Source organism: Diabrotica virgifera, chromosome 5, assembly GCF_917563875.1.
Source record: "Diabrotica virgifera virgifera chromosome 5, PGI_DIABVI_V3a".
Lineage (NCBI taxonomy): Eukaryota > Metazoa > Arthropoda > Insecta > Coleoptera > Chrysomelidae > Diabrotica > Diabrotica virgifera.
The window spans coordinates 248,472,081-248,497,036 of NC_065447.1; the positions used below are offsets into that span (position 1 = coordinate 248,472,081).

General features: G+C 31.8%; 1 protein-coding gene across 2 annotated transcripts in view; it reads right to left on the minus strand.

Annotated features, from left to right (window-relative positions):
- LOC126884780 (uncharacterized) overlaps positions 1 to 24,956 on the minus strand; it is a 196,342-nt gene that overhangs the window by 131,433 nt on the left and 39,953 nt on the right. For both annotated transcript variants that reach the window (XM_050651007.1, XM_050651006.1), the window contains exon 2: positions 2,568 to 2,799. In XM_050651007.1, coding sequence (XP_050506964.1) covers positions 2,568 to 2,739 — 172 coding nt within the window. In that variant the 5' untranslated portion in view covers positions 2,740 to 2,799. The remainder of the gene's footprint in view (positions 1 to 2,567; positions 2,800 to 24,956) is intronic.

Genomic DNA, 24,956 nt, shown 5'->3' on the forward strand with positions numbered 1-24,956 from the left:
GCTTATAAAAAAGTAAAAAAAATGGTGTACGCGTTAGGTCTCTGGATCTCGTAGAACCAGAGTTATAGCCAATGAAAAATAGATTCATATTCAACAAATTTCAAATAGAATATTTCGACGTGAAATATCCAAAAAATTAAGCACTTTTTGGGAAAAATCCATTATAACTTTTTTAAAGTGTTTAAAAAAAGCTTTATTTCTGTTTTTACAAAAAGTTTCTAGCATTAAATTTAAGCAAGTTACGCTCAAAATAAAGTTGGTCCCTTTTGTTTTTCCAAAAAAAAAATCGGGAAGGCCAACCCCTAATTAGCAACTTAAATGAAATTAATCGTTACCGCTCCACAAATTATTTTACTTATGTTGTGTTTATATGATCTGCAAGTTGCATCGATTCAAAGTGCTTATTTTTGAAAAAATTTGGTTTCAAAGTAAAATTTTTAAAAATTTAAATTTTGAAAAATATGCTTTTTTTTCAAAATAACTTAAAAATTGTTAGATACCAAAAATCTCGAAAAACAAAAAAAGTCAGATTTGCTTTTCTGAATACCATGAATTTTTTTGTTTTTCTGTTAGACAAAAATTGATTAAGATTTGGTGGTTCTAAATTTGCATAGATTCGTGATCAGTGACTCGTTGAACCCCTTTTAACTACAGCCCTTTCAATAATAAGGACTTTGAACCGATGAAACTTACAGATCATATAAACAATATATACACGAGTCAAGAAACTTGTGAAGTCGTAACGATTAAGTTCATTTAAGATACTAATTAGGGGGTGATTTTCCCGATTTTTTTACCAAAACCAAAAGGGACTAACTTTATTTTGAGCGTAACTTGTTTAATTTTGATGCTAGAAATTTTTTTTATAAAACAAAAATGAAGCTTTTTTTAAACACTTTAAATAATTTGTAATGAGTTTTCCCCGAAAATTGCTTCATTTTTGGTTATTTCACGTTAAAGTATTCCGTTTGGAATTTGACGAATATGAACCTATTTTTCATTAGCTATATCTCTGCTTCTACTAGGTGTAGAGACGTGATGTATACACCATTTTTTTAAATTTTTTACAGGCTATAATTTTGCTAAGAATGTTTTTTCGACAAAATACTTACTATTTGAGTTATTTGCGAAAACCGTCTAAAAGCGTGGTTATTTTGTTGAAAAAATGAACATATTCACTGCCAAATAACTCGAAAAGTATTGACTTAGTGAAAGAACTCTATAACAAAAGTTACTTAAAATTAGCCAGTTTATCCATTTCCTGACTTTCTTTGGACGAATATTTTTTCACCCCCCAAGAAGGGGTGAAAACCACCCCCAGGGCAAAAGCACATATCGGCACAATATCACTTTTTTTCTTTGACGTGTTAGCTATGTGTATGCCAAATTTCATGTCAATCCAAGCGGTTCTTTAAAATTTAGAGGTTTTGCAATATTTTACCGTTAAAGAACGGACTATATGACATTTTTAGATTTCTGGCCGAAATCGAAAAATTAGTGGCCGCTATTTTTTTAAATGATCCGATAGATACAAAAATCTGTTGCTTTTTCTTGTTGATCCAACTTAAAAATAGGGACAAAAATTAAGTGAATATATTCTAAAAAAATTCCTTTGTCTCGTGTATAAATATGTAACAACTAATATTTTATATATTTTCTATATCAAATACAAAAACCATAGTGTCATTTTGGCCGATATTAATTTTCCTAGAACTTAATAGATAAATACATCCGCTTAACGATAGGAGCGAACTAGAATAAGGTTTTCGGAGCGAACTAGTACATAATTAAAAGGGTTTTTTGACCTCTGGAGCGAACTAGTGTGCTCCTATTTTTTTTATTGGAAAATTTTAGGGAATTTAACAGAAAAGGCGTACAATCCCGTGGGTATCGAAATTTTTACTGCGTCACGGTTTTTTATTATCATGTAAGCAAAAAAAGCAACATTGTTCATTCACTTAAATTGTGAAAGAACTACGCATTGTACATGAAAACGTTCAACAGATGACTTTCTTTAAAATGAGATTTTTAAAATTAAAAAATGGTTACAATCAAAAAGTTATTGCAAATTAAACCCGAAAGTAAGCATTTTTTCAACTTTTTATAGTTATTAAAATAAACAATAACAATATTTTTTTTATTTAGCTAATGCCTCGACAACTAATGGCCATTGGCATGGTAGGTACGGTGAATTTTGCAGTTAGGTACCTAGTGTCATGTGTAGTGTGTGTGTTGAGTAAGTGTCTTGTTACTTTGCAAAGTCGACGTCATTATAAAGGTCAAATCTCGCTTCGAAATCACTTCTTTTGGTAAAGTGGATTATTTTAAGATCAAAGTTATTCTTGTATTTTTTCGTAAAAAGGCCTATTTTGGACGCTAAATGCCAATAGACAATTAAAAATGCCAAAAAAGCCAATTTTAGCATTTTGACACCATTTTCCATTAGGTTGGACGACGAATTATACACGGTATGATAACCAAAGTATGACAAAAATAAATATATAGGTATTCCGCTAATCAACTGAATTTTATAAAAGAAAAACAATAAAAGAAATCTTAAGACTTACCTGTTTTTGAGCGTCTTTTACTCCTCCAGAAGTACACAGCCCATAGAAGCACTAAAGTCAACAGAAACGTTAAGATGATACCAGCTGCCAATGATCCCGGTCCATAGCAGAGAGTCTCTTCTTGGGCATTCACTACACCAACAAACAACACCGATAAAACTAGCCACTTCATTTTTGCGATAAATCAGTCTTTTGAGTAATGACCATTGAGCATTTTTCAAGATTATTGTTCCTGAAACAAAAATACAGAATTAAGACAAGGATACTAATATGATTAATTTATGGTATATGTATGACGGAGTAATATTATTGTAACGAAAGAGTTACTTTTGACCGATAGTGGAGTCACTGAAGGTGGATATGAGCTATTACCTCCGATTTCGTTGAACCTCCATCGATTTGCATGAAAATTGGTGAGTGGTTAGAGAATATCTCAAGGAACAAAGGTGACATGGTGCCAACTTGCGCTTTTACGCTGGGGGTGGATGCCACCCCTTCTCGGGGGTGAAAATAATTGTATTAAAATTAACCCCATAATTCGAAATAGGGACAAATTTCAAGCAAAATTGCTTATATAAAGTTATTAAAATAAATCAAAACTTTTTGAGTTATTAAAGATCAAAGATTTTAATTTTTCTCGAGAAAAATGCATGTTTTTAACCAATTTTTCATCAATAACTCGAAAACTGTAAGTTTTCACAAACAAGTTATTATTATCAAAATTAGGCTAATAAAAAACGAAATAAACCCCTTACTAGAAAAACCTTTTAATGTTAACTAAAAGTGAGTTATAGGTAATTGAATGTATATTTTTTTCGGCGGGTAAAAAACTCCAAATATTCAAGCTGAAATAACGGGAAATTGATGCATTTTATAACATAAACTTATTAAACATTTGTCAAAGTACTTAAAAATATCTATCAAATAAGCCCCCGAACATGTTGATAGCGTTAAAATTTATGCTCCAAATTTTTTTCAAAATTTATCTTTTAAAAATTTTTCCAAAAAATGTTATTGTTTTTTTTTTAATAACTCCGTTCGTGTTTACGATATCAGATTCATCTAAAAACTGTTTGAAAGTTAATTCCAAGTGCTATTTAAGCACGTTGAACCTAATCTTTAAACCTCTTACTTTTTTAAAAAATAAAAGGTTAAATGACCCCGGTTGCATGGTTCCCATAGCAAAATTTAAGATTTAAACGTTTCTATCTCGGTTATTTTTTACCCTATAGAAATAGTAAAACAGGTAAAATATTTGGCACGAAAAAACTAAAATTTGGTTATATATAATTTTTTACGTATATTGAGTTATTTTTTAGTTATTATCAAAAGAATATGAGAATTACAATAATTTTAAAAATTATGATTTTTTAAATTATATCTTTTTTTCAAAAATATGCATTCTAAACCGGTCAAAATTATCGAAAACATTAATTATGCTAATATAAAGAAGTTCTTGTAAGGATTACTATAAATTTTAATTTTTGTGGAAATGGCGTATGTTTAATTTTTCACTTTTTCCTAAAAAATTCGAAACGGTTCTTTTATTTTCATTATAACTTGCTTAATTTTGACGCTATTACCTTGTTCTGAAGCTCATTTGATAGGTATTCCGAAGTACTTTGACAAATGTTTAGAAGGAATATTTTATACATTGCATCGTTTTCTCGATATTTAAGCTTGAATACTTAGATTTGAGTACTCGTCGAAAAAATTACACATTCAATTGCCAATAACTCACTTTGAACTAACATTAGTTTAGTTCTTTATATGAGAAATGTATTCAATTTTTTATTATCTTCAATTTCAGTAATAATAACTTTTTTGCAAAAGCTTATAGTTTTTGATTTATACGTGAAAAACCGATTTAAAACATGCATTTTTTTACGAAAAAATAAAATCTTTGGTCTTTAATAACTCAAAAAGTGTTTGCTTATAATTTGTCCCTCTATCAACTTATGGTATTATTTTTAATAAAATAATTTTCACACCCGCGAAGGGGTGGCATCCACACCCAGGGTAAAAGCGTAAGTTGGCAGCATGTCACCTTTATTCCTTGAGATATCCTCTAATTACTCACCAATTTTCAAGAAAATCGATGGAGGTTCAACGAAATCGGAGGTGAAAACCTTCAGTGACTGCACTATGACCCCAGTAACGGTTGCCACTCGGGTCTGGTAGGCGCAGCCTAATTTCTACAGAATTCGCCCTATATCGCGACGTCTGGAAGCCAAAGCGCAATGAATAGAGTTGGGCGGATCCGTTTTTCTGGAACCTTCTGGAAGAACGTATTTTAATATACAGTGATGAGCGTGCTAATAACCGGCAAAATAGCCCAAAAGATGGAAAACATATTAAATTGTGAGATAAAAAGAAATAAAACTAGTAGAGCTGTTAAATTTAGCGATAGTAACATATAAATTAACATTATATTGATTGTTTCCCACCTTTAGACGTATCAGAGAAGTATGTCAACTAAAACTGTCACTGTGACAGTGGCATTTCTCAAATTCATCCGGTATGTCTAAAGGTGGGAAACAATCAATATAATGTCAATCTATAAGTTACTATCGCTAAATTTAACACCTTCATTAAGTTCATCCCTTTTTATCTCACAACTTAATATGTTTTCCATCTTTTGCGTTATTGTGCCGGTTATTAGCGCGCTCATCACTGTATAAGGAACGATTATATTAATAATTTGAAGTTAGTGTATAAAATAAATTCGTATAAACGAACTGATATTTTTTTGCTACATTATCTATTATATGTTTTTAGAATGCTTAGTCTCATGTAAATAAAAGTTTTCAAACTTTACATGTCGAAAAAAAAATTTTTTTGCAATGTCATGTATTCCGCATGTATTTATGATTTCTTCGTTACCATTTTATGGGTACCATTAATTTTAATTCTGAATATTTTTGTAAAATCGTGGATTTTCTTCACTCAGATCTGCAATTTTCTTGCAGCTTCTTCATGATCTTGAATGAGGCTTATGCCATACTCTCTCGAAAGCTTGAGCAGCATCCAGAAAGACGGCTTTCTTTTCAGTGCTTTTTATATTAAATTAGTTATTCTATATCTTTTATCCAAGGTGGAATAACTTTCCCTGAAACCAAACTGATGAATGATCGATGAATGATGATGATAGGTGGTAGGTATAAGGTTTATTTAGTATATTATTGGTTTTATTGGCTATCATTAAGACCTTTGAAACTTTCCAGTAAATCGGCACATGCTTAAGTATGTGTTTCTTAAATGTTATGCAAAATGTTTAGCTTTTTGTTAATTGCTTCCGGCCCAGCTACCATCTGCATTTCTTATTAGAGGTTGTGCATGATGGGTCTTTTCAGTTTCATAGTAGTCTTCCACAATGAATAGTCAGTGCTTTAGTCATATGCCAATTCGCTAAGGTAAAGTCCAATTGATTCATTTCTACTTTTTTCGTTTTTTCGTCTGAGTTTTTACATTGCATTGTTTAGTTCTGTTTTATGGGGTGAATAACTGCTTTGCTGTCATCTTCGTTTTAGGCTCAACGTATAGGAAGACGCCCCCAAGAACGTCCCCGACAGAGATTGAGTGACAATTGTCCTCTTAAAAGAAATAAATGTTAATACACTTCTTGATATAACACACACTTTGTGAAGGAGGTCAAAACCCACAAAGGGTTATTCGGTCATCGAAAGTAAGCATATAGTATTATCATATTTTTATTCCTGGGTGATTCCAATTTACTAATTCACGGTCAGGAAATAACAAACTATAATATTATCTACATTCACACTTTAACTCTTTGTTTAATTTATTTTTTAGCATCTTACCTACAGCTGCCACCAGTGACTTAGATATACAGCCACATTTTGTTTATACTTTGCCTACGCAATGTATTAAGTACATACATACAGTCCCTGGCCAAATTATTAGACGCACAAGATTTTATAAAAAATGTTGATTATGAGGTGATATTAAATAGGTTTTTTGTACTTATGTATCAGACACAATGTATGTTGTTTGGTTGTCCATTTAATTGTCTATATTTTATCACAAATAAAACATTATTAATTAACCAATTGACTCTTGTAAGAAAATCCACCTTTAGCCGCTATTAGATCTTTAATTTTGTGCAGGAGAGAGTTCAGGTTTCCATTAATACAGCGGTTCTCAATCTGTGGAACATTTACTGGTGGTACATATCATTAGTTGGGGTGGTACACAAAACGCAAAAACAGCCAAAAACAGCCAAAAACAGCACCACTATTATAGTTAATTAGATCACCTAGCTAGTAGGTATTTTAGTTAGGTGGTACCAAAAATAATAAAAAGTATTTGGTGGTACATGATTCAAAAAGATTGGGAACCACTGCATTAATAGTATGCCGCGCAGAATTAAAGCTTTAATAGCGGCTAAAGGTTGCTCAACCAAAATACATGTTAACATTTAATTGTCGTTATTTCTGTTTTCTTTCAAGAGTCAATTGGTTCATTAATAATGATGTTTTCTTTGTGATAAAATATAGACACATACATTGTGTCTGGTACATACAAAAACCTATTTAGTGAAATTAACATTTCTTATAAAATCTTATAATGTGTCTAATAATTTGGCCAGGGACTGTACATTAATCATTCATTTCATAGAAATTTGACAATTTTTATAAGAAATATTTTCTGTCGGCACTTTCATCCTAAGATAGTCAGTTTATTAATTAACAAAAAATGAATATACCTAATAAACTACACGCCTATAAGAAGATACGTTTAAGGAATGGCCATTCGGCAGTAATTTATTAGATATTATACTCTCTCAATACCAAATAAAGTTCAGGCTGAACAGATAGATAAATAAAAATCCTAAATAATTGCATACACTTTTAGTCATTGTAATGACTATAAACAACGCCCTCATATTGTCCAGCTAATAAAAATAATGATATATGTAATATTCGAAGTAAACAATAACGGAAAATAATGCTATTTGATTTAATAACAGCTCTGCCAATACCGCGAAGCTCTGACCTTCACAGCCCACCTTGTCCAGTAAACCGATCGTATCGAAGGATGTTTTGTGAATATAACGATTACAAAAAAATTGCAAATCGTAATTGTAATTACTTATTTATCTCAAAGTAATAAATAATTCAACCATAAATAAGACAATTTATTGTTAAACGATGTCGAAATTGACCGATCGAAGTTGGTTTTTTTAACGGATTAAAAGATCAGCAAGGGAACATCCATAAACTACGTCGTAAAAATTTTGGAGTTTTTAATACCCTTCCCCCTTCCGTCGTAAAGCGTCGTTTACAGTTGACCCCCCCCCCCCCTCATACCGACGTCGCAATTGCTACTCATTACCCCCCTTTTTAGAGATTTTTTTAAAATTCAATGTTATTTTTTTAAGTTAGCTCTCAAAGTTTATTTACGAATGTATCCAAATCAGTATTACTATGTAGCTCATTAATATCCGCGTACTTTTTTCTCTCAATTCACTGTACAACTAATAATTAGCTTTATTGGGACAAATGACATTAGACTTTTATCGGAGTTCCTATGCTTTCTTAACTGCATCATATAAATCTTAATATTTATTTTGGTTTGATTCCAATGCCATTTCTTTTATTAAGTATAAATAGATACAATGTACTAACTAAATAAAATAGAATATTTTATTTCTATTCATTCTTGTAGAATTGTTTCACATAGAGTATTCAATAAATAAGTGAACAGTTTAATATTTATTGCTTCCAGACGTTGTTCTGAAAAGGAGCGTTTGTTTAAAGACATAGAACAATGTTTTATTGTTTGTCAGTCTGTATAAAACTGCTAGCAATATTATTAAGGCTGTGAGTGATAAAAACAAAATGAAAAGTATGCTATAAAAATAATATACTAATTTTTTTTAATTCTAAAATAGGATATATTTTTTATATTCATGAACTTCAAACGACGTCGGATGTGCACTCATGGCCCCCTCCCCCTGTCGTATACCGTCGTAATAAGCAAAGTCCCCCCTCCCTCTTTTCAACGACGTAGTTTATTGATCCCCAACTGATAATGTCTTCTTGAACATTTTGTCCATACCTATTTCTATTCCTTATTTATTACTACATTAATAGCATAGATGAAGGAGAAGAGGTATTTGGAAAGAGCTCGGCAGCAATCAGGTTAGTGGTTGACACGTTGAAACAACAACAGTGGATGCGTGTTACAGCTGGTCTGGACTACCGGGATATATGTAAATTCTGGCAAAAATTCAAAATCCTAACTCTCCAGTAGGGTGGAACGAAAAATTCGAAGTCATTATTTTTTATGGGGCTAGTGCGAAAAAGTTGTGTTTTGATGTATAATAAAACTGTAAGAAATCTTTTTTGTATTGGACCCTATCTTCAGGTTCCATATTAAATTTAAATTTTTGGGAATAACAAAAAAAATAAAATTTTAAAAATTTATTTTTTTATCAGTTCTTTGAATTTAAATAATTGTTTTATAATACAATATACATTTTAAGATCGGTAGACTGATTTTGTGTTAAAAACGGCATATTTCTAGACTGCAACCTTGAACGAATAAAGTCATCCCTTGATTCTGGTCTACAAACAGCAGCTGATGCTTCAGTTACTAATTTAACAGTTCTATCCAGACATGTTGTATGACAAGGGCAGTTTAAAACCTTTATGTTGTTGTAATTCCCAGAATCAATCATATCCCTCACATCTTCATTGGAAATATGTTTTAGCAAAAGAGGAGCCGTAACTTTGAATCCAGAAACAGAAATTAGGTCATTATAATCTGCAGCACTAAAATTTAATGTCGGTATTTTGAATCTCCGGATCTTTTTTTCTTTCTGACTTTCTCTAGCTTTCGGCACTCTGCGTAGTCCTAGCTCCCGTATATGTTTTCGTTCATCTTTCATCATACCAAGGAATACATTTTCGGGATGGGCAAAATAAGCATTCCTTTGGATCACGGCATCGACAATTTTTCTTTGGTCAACTGATAGAAATCGTGAATAATGGATCATTCGCCATAAATGTTTTGAACCATCAGAACAGCTAGGATACAGTTTTATATAAAACCAAACTGGTGCATACACTTTTTGGATGAAACTTACTAACATAATTAATGGTGGGCTGGGACATTCAGTTCCAACATACAATCGAAGCAACCTATTATCAACTGTCAGCCACCTTGCGTGTGATATTTTCCCAGGTTTTTTAAGGCTCAAATCATTAGGACATTTTCCCGCAGCAACTGCTTGACTGATTTGGTACAAGTACTTCTGATCGGTACTAAGGTCTGTTGTTTCTAATAATATTGCTAGGTTGTTTTCTATTGCGACAAAATCGACAACAGCCTTCTCTTCACAGCGTTCCAGAAGTTTCCCTATTGGTCCTGAAAAACCAAGTGGTCCACTGGTACGTCCATCTAACTATTGAATTAAATTTTAATGACGTAGAGGTAGCTCATTGCAATGAAATAAGCAAACTGGCCATTGAAGTGAAGTGCCGCAGTATTTGTGACGTAGATAATTGAACTGTAACTGTTGTCAAAGGAGCAATGAATTCTTCTTCATGATCATCTGCATCAGAAGAATTTGAGTCAGACAAGCGCTACTTATGGAAGGATTAGAGGAATCTACGGTACATGCTTTAAGAGGAAACAGTAGCGATGAACAGGTGGCGAAAACGCATTCTAAGATTGCGGCTGTAATTTTGAATATTTTTTCGAGATATTTGGCACACGTATTCGTAATATAATAAAGAATGGCGGTACAGAGCCCAATTTGAAAAATATATTAATATGTGGAAATTACTCTATAATTAAATACAATATTAAAAAACGAGCCTGTACCGCCATTAAGAAGAACAAAAAAATCCACTTTCTTCAAATAAACTTTTTTATCCGATGCCTAGATTTTGTGTCATTTTGGAACTACTAATGAAATAAAAAATTTTAGTAGTTTCAAAATGACACAAAATCTAGGCATCGGATAAAAAAGTTTATTTGAAGAAAGTGTATTTTTTGTTCTTCTTAATGGCGGTACAGGCTCGCTTTTTTAAATATTGTATTTAATTACAGAGTAATTTCCACATATTAATATATTTTTCAAATTGGGCTCTGTACCGCCATTCTTTATTATATTACGAATACGTGTGCCAAATATCTCGAAAAAATATTCAAAATTACAGCCGCAATCTTGGAACGCGTTTTTGCTACCTGTTGATCGCTACTGTATCACCTTAAGAACAATTTCGTCAGTATTATATTTTTGAGAACTTGCCTTTGCCTTCTTAGTTCTTTCCATTTTCTTCCTTATTGCTGCAGATGCTGCAATATCCACTGGTCCAATTGCCATTTTTTAATATTTTTAATCATATCTTGAATGCACTTATGCGATAATGTTGGAATAGAAGCTTTTATTCATATTTGTTCTACTTTCGTTGCAACGGCATTCAAGACGTCGGCGATAGATGGATCTTTATTATTATTTGTCAACTTAAGTTCATTACGAATAAAGAGAAAGCACTTTAGAATGTCACACTTAGTTGGTAAAACACGATCATTGAAATTTGATCAGTGCCATATTGATTTTTTTGACAAAAATATTTTTTTTTGTTTTTTCATTTTTCAAATCCAATATGGAACCTCAAGATATTTTTTATTTTAAAATGTTCTCGCACCAATTGTTTTCATCACCTGACACAACTTTTAAACGATAGCCACAAGAATTTTTCTTTTATTCTATTTTTTTGACCTTTTTCGTTCGACCCTACTCTCCAGCAACATATCTCAAATCCAATAATCAAAGTATAACTAATCTGTTATACAAGACTAAAATATTCAGAAGAACACTTCATCTTCTTCTTCTTCTTCTTATTTTGGCATCATAACCCTGGATGGGTCTTTGTCTGTCTGGTTATGTCCTTCCATTCAGATCTCTCTTGTGCCCTTCTCCTTCATTGACTTATATTCATGGTTTTCAGATCGTCTTCCATGTCATCCAACCATCTCGTCCTGGGCCTTTCTTTTTTTCGCCTTTCTACCGGCTTCCACTGTAATATCTTCTTTGTCGTTTTTGTATCTTCTTGTCCCTGAACATGTCCCAGCCAAGACAGTCTGACTTTTCACAAATCTTACAATATCATGACCTTCATTCAGTTCATTAACCTCGTCATTTCTCCTGATTCTCCATGTGCCGTCTTCCTCTTGCACCAATAATTTTCTCAGTATCTTTCTCTCGAATGTTCTGAGTTGGGCTTCATCTTTTTTCGTCATTACCCAGGTTTCACAACCATAGGTTACTACGGGTCTAATCAAGGTTCTGTAGATAGTCATTTTGGTTCTTTTATCTAATAATTTCGATGTCACCAATATTTTATTAGCATAGTATATACGATTTCCACTGGAAATACGTGCAATAATCCAAAAGAACACAGCAAGCCACATTCATCACCCCAGAGAACTCTAGCTTCAACCAGCGATTCTGAATAAACACCGAGCAAAACAAAACAACTTCTGGACAACCCAGACCTCCGTAGTGGCCCAAATCGACACAGATACCGTCAGGAGGCTTGTAACTACGGCAAGAACACAGCACCTGGCCCAGATGCTATACATATGAGATGACTCAAAGAACTCCCAGAGCAATTCTTCCCACTGCCAGCAGGAATTATCACTGCAAGCCTCCAGCTGGAATATTTTCCTGTTCCTTGGAAAATATCTAGCACAGTCATGATCCCTAACCAGGGACAACCCCCACAGGGGTTTGTCACTGGTTGATATCGCTACAGAGCGATATCACTCCTTAACACTCTAGATAAAATCCTAGCAACAAAGAAAAGGGGGCAGCCATACCTTGAAAAGGCGATAGCCTATAACGAGGTCGACATAACAAGTTCTTGCTTGCGTGAAATTCTGTCAAAACACGATGATATCCTGATCAAAATAAAAAAAACCGCAGAGAGCAAAGAGAGAATTTAGATTGTATCAGAAAGTTGAATCCATATGTCTACTATCAAGTCCATATGTCTACTATCATAAGTCCATAATATGTTTACTATCAGGATCTACCTTAAATAAATCATTAATTCATATATAGGTTTAGTGTTGTTTATAGTAGTCCAGGGTAATAAGGATTCTCTCGGGACACTCAAAGATCTAGGTAGCTGACTACTTTTTTAGTTATTGTAGACCTATAGGAAGAAAACCTACCTGTTTCCTGCCTAGAGTTCGCGTCCGTTTTTTATTTATTAACAATTTAGTGCAAAAATCGCGATTTTTTCGATTTTTTGCACACAAAAGCTAAATAGTTGACATAAAATTACAAAATTCAGTTTTTTAGAACATTGAAAAACCTTCAAAATGCCGATTTTTTAAAGTTAAAAAGTTAATTTGTTGCTTCGCAAACTGTAAAATAAGTGAAAATCGTTATTTGTTAATAACTTTTACTAAAAATACGTGTTGTAGAACTTTAGTGTTTCACATAAAGTTGGGTATGGGGGTACTTAACAAACCCTCAAAATTTGAGACCGATCCATTAATTAGTTTAAGAGTTATTCTAATTGTTTATCCCAGAGACCTTTATTTTACAATAACATAAGACAGAAAATAATGAAGATAGGGCAATTCTGCGTATGCCAAATGAAAGTAGAAAACTGATACTATCAGAATGTACTAAAAAACGATAAAAAGATTATCTAATATAGTCAAAAATCCTAATGCCAAATTTGTGAAATTTTGTAGTTTAAAAACATTTAGAATAACTTTAAAAATATTGTCTGCAAAAAAAGTCATTTTACATATTAGAAAAGCTGGTATTTTACACGAATTTTTAAAAATGTAGTTTAATTGATGACTAGTCGTGGTAAGTGAAGAGGGAGCTGGGAGCCGACAAATGCACGAGTTCAAAAACTAAAAATAAAAGCAACTTAAAAACTACTATCATTTTCTATATCTCGGGATCTACTGAATATATTTTAATCGTTCTTTTTTTAATGTGTATGTAATTTTTCTGTACATTACAAATATGCAAGTTGTCTAGACATTTATTAATTAATAAACAGTCTCATTTGTTTAAACAATTTTTGAAAAAATAATTTTTCCCAAAAACCCATGATTTTAATCATACTATCTCTATTAATCATAGAAAAAGTTAAGGTATACTTTAATAAATAAATTATCTTCAATAAATAATTATCTAATAAAAATCAGTTATTTATGAAAGTGTACTTTAACTTTTTCTGTGATCATTAATGATACTATGATTAAAAAAATAGATTTTTGTAAAATAAATATTTTTTCAAGAATGGTTTAAACAAATTAGACTGTTTATTAATTAATAAATTTATAAACAAATTGCTTATTTGTAATGTACGTAAAAGTTACATACCAATTAAAAAAAGAAAGATCAAAATCCATTGAGTTGATCCGGAGATACAGCAAATTATATTCGTTTGAAATTGCTTTTTCGGCATTTTAACTCGCTGGATTTGTAGGTTCCTCCTAGTAATCGTTTGCACTACATTTTTGAAAAATCGTAGAGGGTGCTGTGAAGGTATAATGTTTGTGCAAATTTAAAAAAAAAATACAAATCCCATTCTTTAAAATGGCATTAATGAGATTCCTTAATTATTATAAACAAATTAGATGTGAATTAAAAAAAACATATGCTAACTTTGTCCCAAATGAGCCCAGGCTAAATTATTTTATTTGAAAATTCGTGTTAAAATATTATCTTTTTGAATATATAAAAATGATTGTTTCTACGGACAACATTTTTAAAGTTATTTTAAATGTTCATAAACTACAAAATTTTAAAAATTTCGCATTAGGATTTTTGACTATGTTAATTATTTTTTATCCTTTTTTAATATATTTTGATACTATCACTCTTCTATTTTCATTTGGCATACTCAGAATTGCACTATCTTCATTATTTTCTGTCTTATCTTATTGCAAAATAAAGATCTCTGGGATAAACAAATAGAATACCTCTTAAACTAATTAATGGATCGGTCTCAAATTTTGAGGGTTTGTTAAGTACCCCAATGTTCAACTTTGGGTGAAACACTAAAGTTCTAAGGTAGTTTTAGTAAAAGTTATTAACAAATAACGATTTTCACTTATTTTGCAGTTTGCGTAGCAACAAATTAACTTTTTAACTTTCAAAAATCGGCATTTTGAAGGTTATTCAATGTTCTAAAAAACTAAATTTTGTAGTTTTATGTCAACTGTTTAGCTTTTGAATGAGGTGCAAAAAATCGGAAAAATCGCGATTTTTGCACTAAATTGTTAATAATTAAAAACGGACGCGAACTCTAGGCAGGAAACAGGTAGGTTTTCTTCTTATAGGTCTACAATAACTAGTGTGACCAACTAGCCCGAAAAATCCGGGACATGGCCCGAATTACGAAGTCGTGTCCCGGCGTCCCGGACAAGGCTTCCGGGCCATCCGAATTTGCAAAATGTCGGTAAAATTTCATTTTGAAATTTTTAATACTTTATTCTTCTAAGAATTAACATTAAATTGAATTGGAGGGACGAAAAAAAGTCGACAATTTCTAGACTGTTATACTAATACCACATCCAAAACGCATACATTTTATATTAGTCCTGTCGCCAGGGGGGGGGGGGGGGTACAACGGCCTCCTTAATTCAGATGGACTTACCCAAGTTTTTTTATATATTTTGACCCGTAGAATACGAATTTTTTGGGTAACAGTTGATCCGGATGTCGATAAGATTGTTATAGACAAAGAACTTGAGGAATTACATAACAGCGATTTCTCGCAAAACAAAACATCTTTTTGTAATTTTTGGGTCATTTTAAGCAAAAAATATTCCTACAAGTTTTTTCGTAGAATGCATAGTTTTCGAGATAACCGCGGTTGAACTTTAAAAAAACCGAAAAATTGCAATTTTTGAACCCGAACAACTTTTGATTAAAAAATAAAGTAGCAATTCTGCTTACCGCATTTGAAAGTTTAAGTCAAATTATATCGGTTTTGATTATTTGAATGGCTAAAAATTAATTTTTTTATTGTTAAACACAGCTATAAACACATAGTGTTTCCCGTGCCTAATACATGCGTTTTAACGCATGCTACGTAGAAATTGCCTCGCTTGCACTTGTAGCTACTCTACATACTCGTTCGATTTTAAATGGGAAATCATTGAAAACATCACTCACGCACTAGGTGTTTATAGCTTTGTTTAACAATAAAATAATAAATTTTTAGCAATGCAAATAATCAAAACCGATATAATTTGACTTAAACTTTCAAATGCGGTAAGCAGAATTTCTACTTTATTTTTTAATCAAAAGTTATTCGTGTTCAAAAATTGCAATTTTTCGATTTTTTGAAAGTTCAACTGCGGTTATCTCGAAAACTATGCATCCTACGAAAAAACTTGTCAGAGCATTTTTTGCCTAGAATGACCCAACAAATAAAAAAAGATGTTTTGTTTTGCGAGAAATCACTGTTACGTAATTCCTCAAGTTCTTTGTCTATAACAATCTTATCGACATCCGGATCAACTGTTACCCAAAAAATTCGTATTCTGCGGGTCAAAATATATAAAAAAAACTTGGGTAAGTCCATCTGAATTAAGGAGGCCGTTGTACCCCCCTGGCGACAGGACTATATCGTCGTATTATAGTTATACGAAAACTCAAACTCGTGAGTTTTTCCGGTTTCTGTATTTTAATTATCGTCTTCTGAAAAGACGATTTAAAATCATGAATATCAAATAATGATAATTATATTTTAACCCAAGGTTCAATTTACATGAAAATCCAACATTAGTTGATTTTCTAATTTTTCGTTTTTTGAGAACGATTTCCGGATTGGAAGTCGAAACGTCAAAAACTAACAAAAATGTAATTATCATTACAACCCATTCCATCAAAAAAAATTTTGTCAACATAAAAATGTTAAATAATCAATAAAATGATATTATAATTTGATATTTAAAAAAATGGCCCGATTTTCATTTAAAAGTCCCGGATTTTAGGTAGTTTTTTCAGTCATGTCCCGAATTCGACTAAATTGGAGTTGGTCACACTAACAATAACTAAAAAAGTAATCAGCTACCTGGATCTTTGAGTGTCCCGAGAAAATCCTTATTACGCTGGACTAATAGTGAGTTTCTTCGCTTGGCTTCAAACAGGGTCATACTGAAGATTCCCCATCTATTAAAAATTCTCCTTTCAACCATTAGCAAAACCACAAAATTTACTTTCCGACAATCAATTTTTTGTCAAATCATCTAATATTTTATTTGAATATTCATAGAAATAGAACAAAATTAGCATTTGGGCAATGCCAGTTGTCTGTTGTACATTAACAAAACAGCATTTTTCAGCTTCATCATTCATTCTAAGATTAAAAACTTTGTACATAATTTGTAATGGTGACATGGCACTGACGATTCAGTATTTATTATCTGCAACTGTTAATTTCGGAGTAAAAGTATTCGATTTGATTATTTGTTATTTGTCATACTTTTGTTAGTTTCTATCGACGTATGTTGATGCGGGCAACAGCATGTGACTCAAAAGTGGCGTCTGATATTCTTATTTGCACAGTGTGTTCACAAAATATTGAACATGTTCATTTAAAATTCAGGAATTCAAAAAACGTTTGAATACTTTAATTGAACTACGAAATACATAATATATACTATTTATATAAACATAGGAGAAATCAATCTTTCAGAAACTATTTTCTTGTTATTTATCTTTACGACCAAAGAATTTGTAGCAATGTAGCAAAAAGATGTGTTAGCAATTTTGGTTTATTCCGAACTATTAACAGGATGCATCATATAGACTTTGAGAAAGCGTTACTTCTTCTTAACCTGCCCTATCGAGTCTCCTTGATGTTGGCGATTAACATGGCGAAACTGTCTCTGTCTCGAGCTCTTTTAAATAGTTGTTCTGCTTTCTTTATTCCTGTCCACTCCCTGATATTCTTCAACCAAGAGACCTGTTTCCTACCAATTCCGCTGCGTCCTTCGATTTTACCCATCATAATAAGTTGAAGAATATTATATCGGTCTTCGCTTACTACGTGTCCAAAATAGACCATCTTTTTATATTTGATGTTATCAAGCAGCTCGTGAGCAGCATTTGCTCTCTTAAGGACTGTCACATTTGTCAACAGCCGTCCATGGTATTTTTAGCCACGTTTCTGTGTAGCCACGTTTCAATGGCCTCCAAACGATTAATGGTGGATATTTTTAATGTCCATGCTTCGACACCGTATGAGAGGACTGACCAAATGTAGTATTTAATCATGCGCTTTTGAAGTTTTGAAGTACTGAAAAATTACCTCATTTTTTAAAATGTGCGGGCTATCTTGACTTTACATTTTAGAAAGCGTTTACTCATTGATCACTGGTACACAACTCTTACATACTATATACATTTCCCTTGAAGAGGGGTATTAAGCAAGGAGACAGTATCTCTCCTAAACTATTCACCGCTTTGTTACAGAGTACTATGAGAAACAATAATTATTGGAAAAATATTGAAGTCAACATAAATGGGGAGTTTCTGAACAACTTGAGGTTTGCAGACGACATACCTACATCTTATTTCACACCGGGTAGATCACGCCTGCCAACTTCTTGAAGGCCTTCAAAGCTCTTGTACGCGAATTAATATTATCTTAACCAAAACTTAAAATTAAGTTTTCCAAAACACAATATATGACCAACCTTGTGCTCACCAAAAACATCTCAACTAATGGCACGCAAATTGAACAAGTGTATACCTGGGCCACGAGATTAAATGAGGAAGAAACAATCAAATAACAGAGTTAAACAGGACAATAAGAGTAACATGGGCAGCTAACGGAAAACTGAGGGAAGTCTTTAGATCAGATATTCCCAGGTCAGTGTGTAGGTAAAAAATACTCCCGTTTCTAAAGTGTATAGAGCAGAAACATTAACTCTTACCAGAAAAGTAATTAATAAAAACACAGTGGTACAGAGAGTAATGGAAAAGTCAATGTTGAATATATCCCTGAGAGACAGAGTATCAAAATTAAAATAGGAGAAAAACTGGTGTTACGGACGCAATTAAATGAATTACAACGCTGAAATGGAACTGAGCTTTACATATTGCACGATTCAAAGATGGAAGATGGACCAAGAAAATTTTAGAATGGAGATATTTAGATTTTCTATTTCACAGCATTTATCTGATAGTAGACATATGGATTCAACTTTCTAATACAATCTAAATTCTCTCTTGTTGATGACGACCTCGTTATAGGCTATCGCCTCTTCAAGGTATGACTGCCCCCTTTTCTTTGTTGCGAGGATTTTATCTAGAGCAGTGGTTTCCAACCTTTTTGTACCTGCGCCCCCCTTTAAAAAAATAAAATTGTTGGGCCCCCTTAGTTTTTTAACAATCTCATTTTACAAATTCTCAACTCAATCTTGAAAATTTGCTATTATCATTCTATTATTATGTATACAAGTCTATTATCATTTCCTGCTCTGCTGTCATAAGGCCAAAATCATCAAATTTTAGAATGGAGATATTTAGATTTTCTATTTCACAGCATTTCCTTTGATTCAAAGTTCAAAATAAATGAAATAGAAAACATGGTTTCATATAAATACTTCTGACTAATCATACAAAACATCTGACTAATAAAAAAATTTAAATTTTCGGCATATTTTATATCGTCGGTCAATGTAGGATTTTCTCCATATAAATAAAATAAATATTAATAAATACTACATATTTTATATTTAAATAAAAAGTATGTTTTGAGGTGGAATAATTCAGCCATAACTAGACCCACCTTGCGACCGTAAAAAATTTGTTTACATCATTCGTTAATTAGCTGTGGCTAATTGTATTTTCACAATAATTTAGTATTTTTAATGACTCGCGTTTAATAGACTAAGAGCCGAGATAAGTAAAATTTACTAATACGGTCCAGGCACGGTAAGAGTCTATTATAGCAGAACCAAAAAGAAAACGTATGAAGACTATGCCGTCAATTTCCAATGGCACGTCCGTTGAAGGTGAAAAATAAAACTTTCCACTTATGGACGGGATAAATAAATTAAAGGGTACACCCCGTAAAGGCAGGCAAAATGCCCTCACCTCCAGAAATCAATTTTTTTACATTATATGTGATTAAAAAATTAAGCGCAATTTTAACCAACCTCCCCCACCAAGAAAAATGTCCTTTCTCGTTTTTATTATTTTTTTAAATGCGATGCAATTAATTTTAAAATTTCAAAAAAATCACATGCATAGAAATTGTAAAATTCCCTCATCTTCTTTAGTCTCAGCATCCGTTATGGCTTGCAAATTTTAGAAGCCTCGGAGGTGTAACCAGAGAAGGTTCCCATTGTTTTCAATCTGGTGGAATGTAGAGTAATATTTTGAGTATTATTTTATGTGCTTCTTTCTTCTTCTTCTTCGTCTAGCCATTCACGTCCACATCTAAACATAAGCCTCTTCAAGTCTTCCTTTCCATTGTTTTTTGTTGTATGCTACTTATAGCTAATTTTTCCCGGCAGTTTGTTTCAGATCATCTGTCCATCTCATAAGAGGTCTGCCTCTGGGTCTTTTGTGTTGGTATGGTCTCCACGTTAGAATTGTTCTCTGCCATTTGTTTAGATCGCTCCTAGCTACATGTCCAGCTTATTCCCATTTAAATTTTAATGATTTTTGTACCACATCGGTGACTTTGGTTTTCTGTCTTATCCATGTGTTTGTTTTTCTGTCCTTAAGTGATATGCCAAGCATTGCTCTTTCCATCGCGTGTTGAGTGACTCGTGAGTAAGTTCATATTCTTTTTTGTGATTGTCCATGTTTGTGCCCCATATAAATAAATAAATAAATAAATAAATAATAGCTTTATTGTCCAACAGGTATCCATTTATAGGACAATTTTACACTAATTATAAACTAAATTTTAAAGAAAAGAAAAAAGAAAAGATAATTACCAAGTGAATTAAGAATTCAAATGAGACTTAGCCATTCTGACAAGTTGACTTATACTACAGTTGAATATATCACAATAGTTTACCAAACAATTATAATTTTCACACATAACAAATATAGGGGAGTTTAATATCAGGTTTGTTCTAGCTTGTGTAGTTCTGAACGTGGAAACATTTCTAACAGGATAAGAAGGTACATTAAAATTTATTTGTTTGAGAATATCGGGGCAGTCAATTAAATTATGCAGCAATTTAAATAAAAATATTAGTGAAGCACAATTTCGCCTCATTTCTAATGAAACCATATCTAAACTATTACACAGCTCACTATTTATGCAACCTCTCTCTGGATATATGCCGTTATATAATAATATCGTATGGCACTTTTGCCGGGGAGATCCTTTCGGATAGTTCCAGCGCCAATTACATCTTTAACCCTGTTTCAAGTAACTAGTGTCGATGTACACTAGCCCAGGGGGACCGACGGCTTAACGTACTCTCCGAGGCACGGTGAGACGGCTCGTGTCATTATTGGAAATGAAAATGGTTTGTCTTTGGCAGGGATCGAACCCACGTCTACTGGCGTATGAGGCCAGCGTTTATGCCGTTACCCACGGCCGCTCACAATATATGCCGTTAATCTTAAATGATAAATATTTCAAAAATTTACGCTGCACCTTCTCAATCAACTGAACATGTGAATTATAAAATGGAGACCATATTATAGACGCATATTCTAATTTACAACGTACATAAGAGAAATATAGTAATTTAACAGTTTTTATGTTAGTAATATTTCGGCTATTTCTGACTACAAATCCATATGATTTAAGTGCTTCAGAAACTTTTAAAGATATATGTTCAGTAAATGAAAGTTTACAGTCGAAAATTATGCCCAGATCTTTAATTTTATTCACATGTTCCAGTTCGCTACCATCAATAGCATAAACATAGTTTATACTATTATGTTTCCTTGAGTAACTTACAACTTTGCATTTATTTGCATTAAGATTTAAATAGTTTTCTTTGCACCATTCATGCACACCACTCAGTTCATTCTGGATAGTGTGACAATCATTGATATCGTTAATTTCTAAGTAAACTTTTAAATCATCTGCATAACACAAACAGGGTACAGAAATTTTCTCACATAAGTCATTAATAAATAACACAAACAAGAGTTGGCCTAGATTTGATCCTTGTGGGACTCCAGATGAAGGTATGTATTTGTGAGAGTTATAACCATTATAAGATACAAATTGAGTTCTACCAGACAAATAGGATTTTATGAAAGCGACAGCATCTTTAGAAAAACCAAAAAGGGACAATTTGGAAAGAAGAACTCCATGATGAATTTTGTCAAAGGCCTTTGAAAAATCAGTATATATAACATCAACTTGGGATCTCCTATCCAACGCTTCAGATATGTACTGTGTTATTCCCAATAAGTTTGTAACTGTGGATCGATTAGCAATGAATCCATGCTGATATTGTGAAATTTGATTACGAGTGAAAGAGTATATACGATTATAAAGTATGATTTCAAAAATTTTGGATAAATTGCATATAATAGATATGGGCCTATAATTTTCTACACAACATTTTTCCCCATTTTTATAAACAGGACATAACTTTGATTCCTTCGAGATACTTGGATACTGTTTGTATAATAAACACAAATTGAAAATTTTTAATAATGGCTTAGTTAAAGCACCCATGCAATCTTTAATAAAAAAAGAGGGTATTTTATCAGGTCCAGAAGTCATCTTATTTTTTAATTTTTTGCTGGCTAGAATTATTTCAGTTTCTTGAACAGGATAAAAATTTAGACATTCAGTGTTGACCGCTAAGACATTATTACTGGTTAGTATATTACCTGCTTGATAAACATCATTAAAGTATTCAGCAAAGATATCAACGATATTTTGTGGTTCAGAAGTAGCAATGCCTTGATATTTCATTTCACCAGGAATCCGTGAAGTGTTATTTTTAGCATTTACGTATGACCAAAACTTTCTAGGGTTTACAGAAAGGGATAATTGTATATTTTCGATGTATTCGTTGTATGCCAATTTAATTTTTAGTTTTGAAAGATGTCTTAAGCGCTGAAATTCAAGCAGATCAGAGTGGTTTTTATGTAATCTAAATTTGTTCCTGTGCTTAACCTTTAGTTTGATACAGCGAATAATATCGGCATCAAACCAAGGTGGATATGTGTGGCTGAAGTTTTTGTAGACAGGAACATACTTATTAAATAAAAGAAAAATTCTATTATAAAAACTGTCTACAACTTTATCAACTTGAGAAGATTCATCTAGAAAAGCCCAATCCGTTTCATACAATTCCCTATAAAAATCACAAAAATTTGCCTTTTTAAAGTTGTAAGTTACCTGGTCAGAACCAAACCTGAACCTAGAATCCTTTACAAAAATATTCGTAATATTAATTATATGTTAATATCGGAATAATTCAAGCATCAAAAACTTGTATGTGCTATTAAATGAAAACTTAGCCTTTTTACTAAGCATATATTTAATTTTCCGTAAGGTTTGCCACCTGCAAACATTCGAAAACCTGTGTTTTATGGGTTTTTTTCGGATGGTTGATTGTGTTTCTACCATTTTTGAATGTTCTCATTCTATTTTGAAGTCTATAAAATCGGGAAAATCCTCAAAAATTACTTCAAAACCAGTTTTTCGGATTTTTGAAGGTGGTGAAACTTACGGAAAAATCTGAAAAAATGAGAAATATAGGGTTTGATAAAGTACACACAATACAAAACAATTACACCAAAAATAAAAACGAAAAATGACGTTTTTCTTGGTGAGGGAGGGGGAAGGGGCTTGGTGGGTTAAAATTGCGCTTGGTCTTATTTTTTAATAATATAGAATGTAAAATTTCTGGGAGTGAGGGTACTTTGCCTCTGTCTCAACGGAGGACACCCTTTAATTTATTTATCACATAAATGGAAAGTTTGATTTTCCACCGTCGACGCATGTGCCACTGGAAATTGACGGCATAGTGCTCATATGTTCTCTTTTTGGTATATTAGGGGAGTGCAATTAGAACGAAAACATGCATTGTTTCGGAAAAATTCAAACAAGCTTATATTTTTCTTTTGTTAGTTTATATCCATATTAAAGTAAAAAGTTCTACTCGCGGATTTAACCGCTAATTGTTTATTAATTGTTTAAACAATAACAATTGTTTTGTATTAATAATTTTAAAAATATCGTTAAATTCATCATTTTACTTTGATCAAATATATGTTTCTATTTTGATTATGATTATACTGAATCCGAATATGGTATTGCAATTTGAAAATTCTTATACAGAAGCTCTTATACAGTATGTCTGCGTAGCTAGGAACCACATGGAAAATTTTTTTATTATCAATTTTACGAAAAAAAAGTTATTCCTCATAAAATGCTCTGGATAGTTAAAAATCTAAAACTCAACCATCAGATATCAAATTTTATCAATTTTATACGAGTTATGTTAAAAATATGAATTTCGTTAAAGAGTAAAGTAAGCTTTATATTTCAGAATATCAAAAAATGCTATTATGAAAAGTTGTTTGAAATTAAAAAATATGTTTAAATATACAATTACATTATTCTAATCGAAATTTTTTTTTAAATTTTTGCTCAAATTACGGATACCCATAATCATTTTATTACAATTATGATAACTATTTTATTATCACTTTTACGAAAAAAAGCTATTGTTTATAAAATGCTCTCCCTGGTCTTTAATCTAAGATACAACCATCAGATATCAAACTTTTTTAATTTTATACGAGATATGTAAAAAATATGGATTTTTCTTAAGAGTTTTGTTAAAAGTGCCTTTATTATTCACAATATTTTAGTTAGAAGGATGTAATTGAACACTAAAACAAATTTTTTAATTCCAAACAACTTTTCTTAATAATAATTTTTGATATTGTGAAATTTAACAATCTACTCTTGAGTGAAATTCATATTTTTTCAAAAATTCATTAAATTTGATATTTGATGATTGCACCTTAGAATATACAGGGTGCGCCAAACCTCTGGTCTTCTTTGATTACGGCTAAACTATGAGATATACAAAAAAATGTTTATAACAAAACTAATGTGTATCAAAGAGGTCTATAATTTAAAATTATTTTCAATTATACAGGGTGAGTCAGAACGACGGTATAAACCAAAGTTTTATATTTTTAAATGGAACACCCTGTATATTAAATCATTTTTGAATATATTATTTAAAAATATGAAAAATTTGTATAAGCTCCTATAGGCCTAAAGTTAATAATTTTCGAAATATTTACATTTTTATTGAGAAAAATGGTAATATTTATAGGGTTGTGGATTATGTTTTCAAGGAAATAAAAATTTAGGTGATAGGTCAAAGTTTTTAAAATATAGTGTT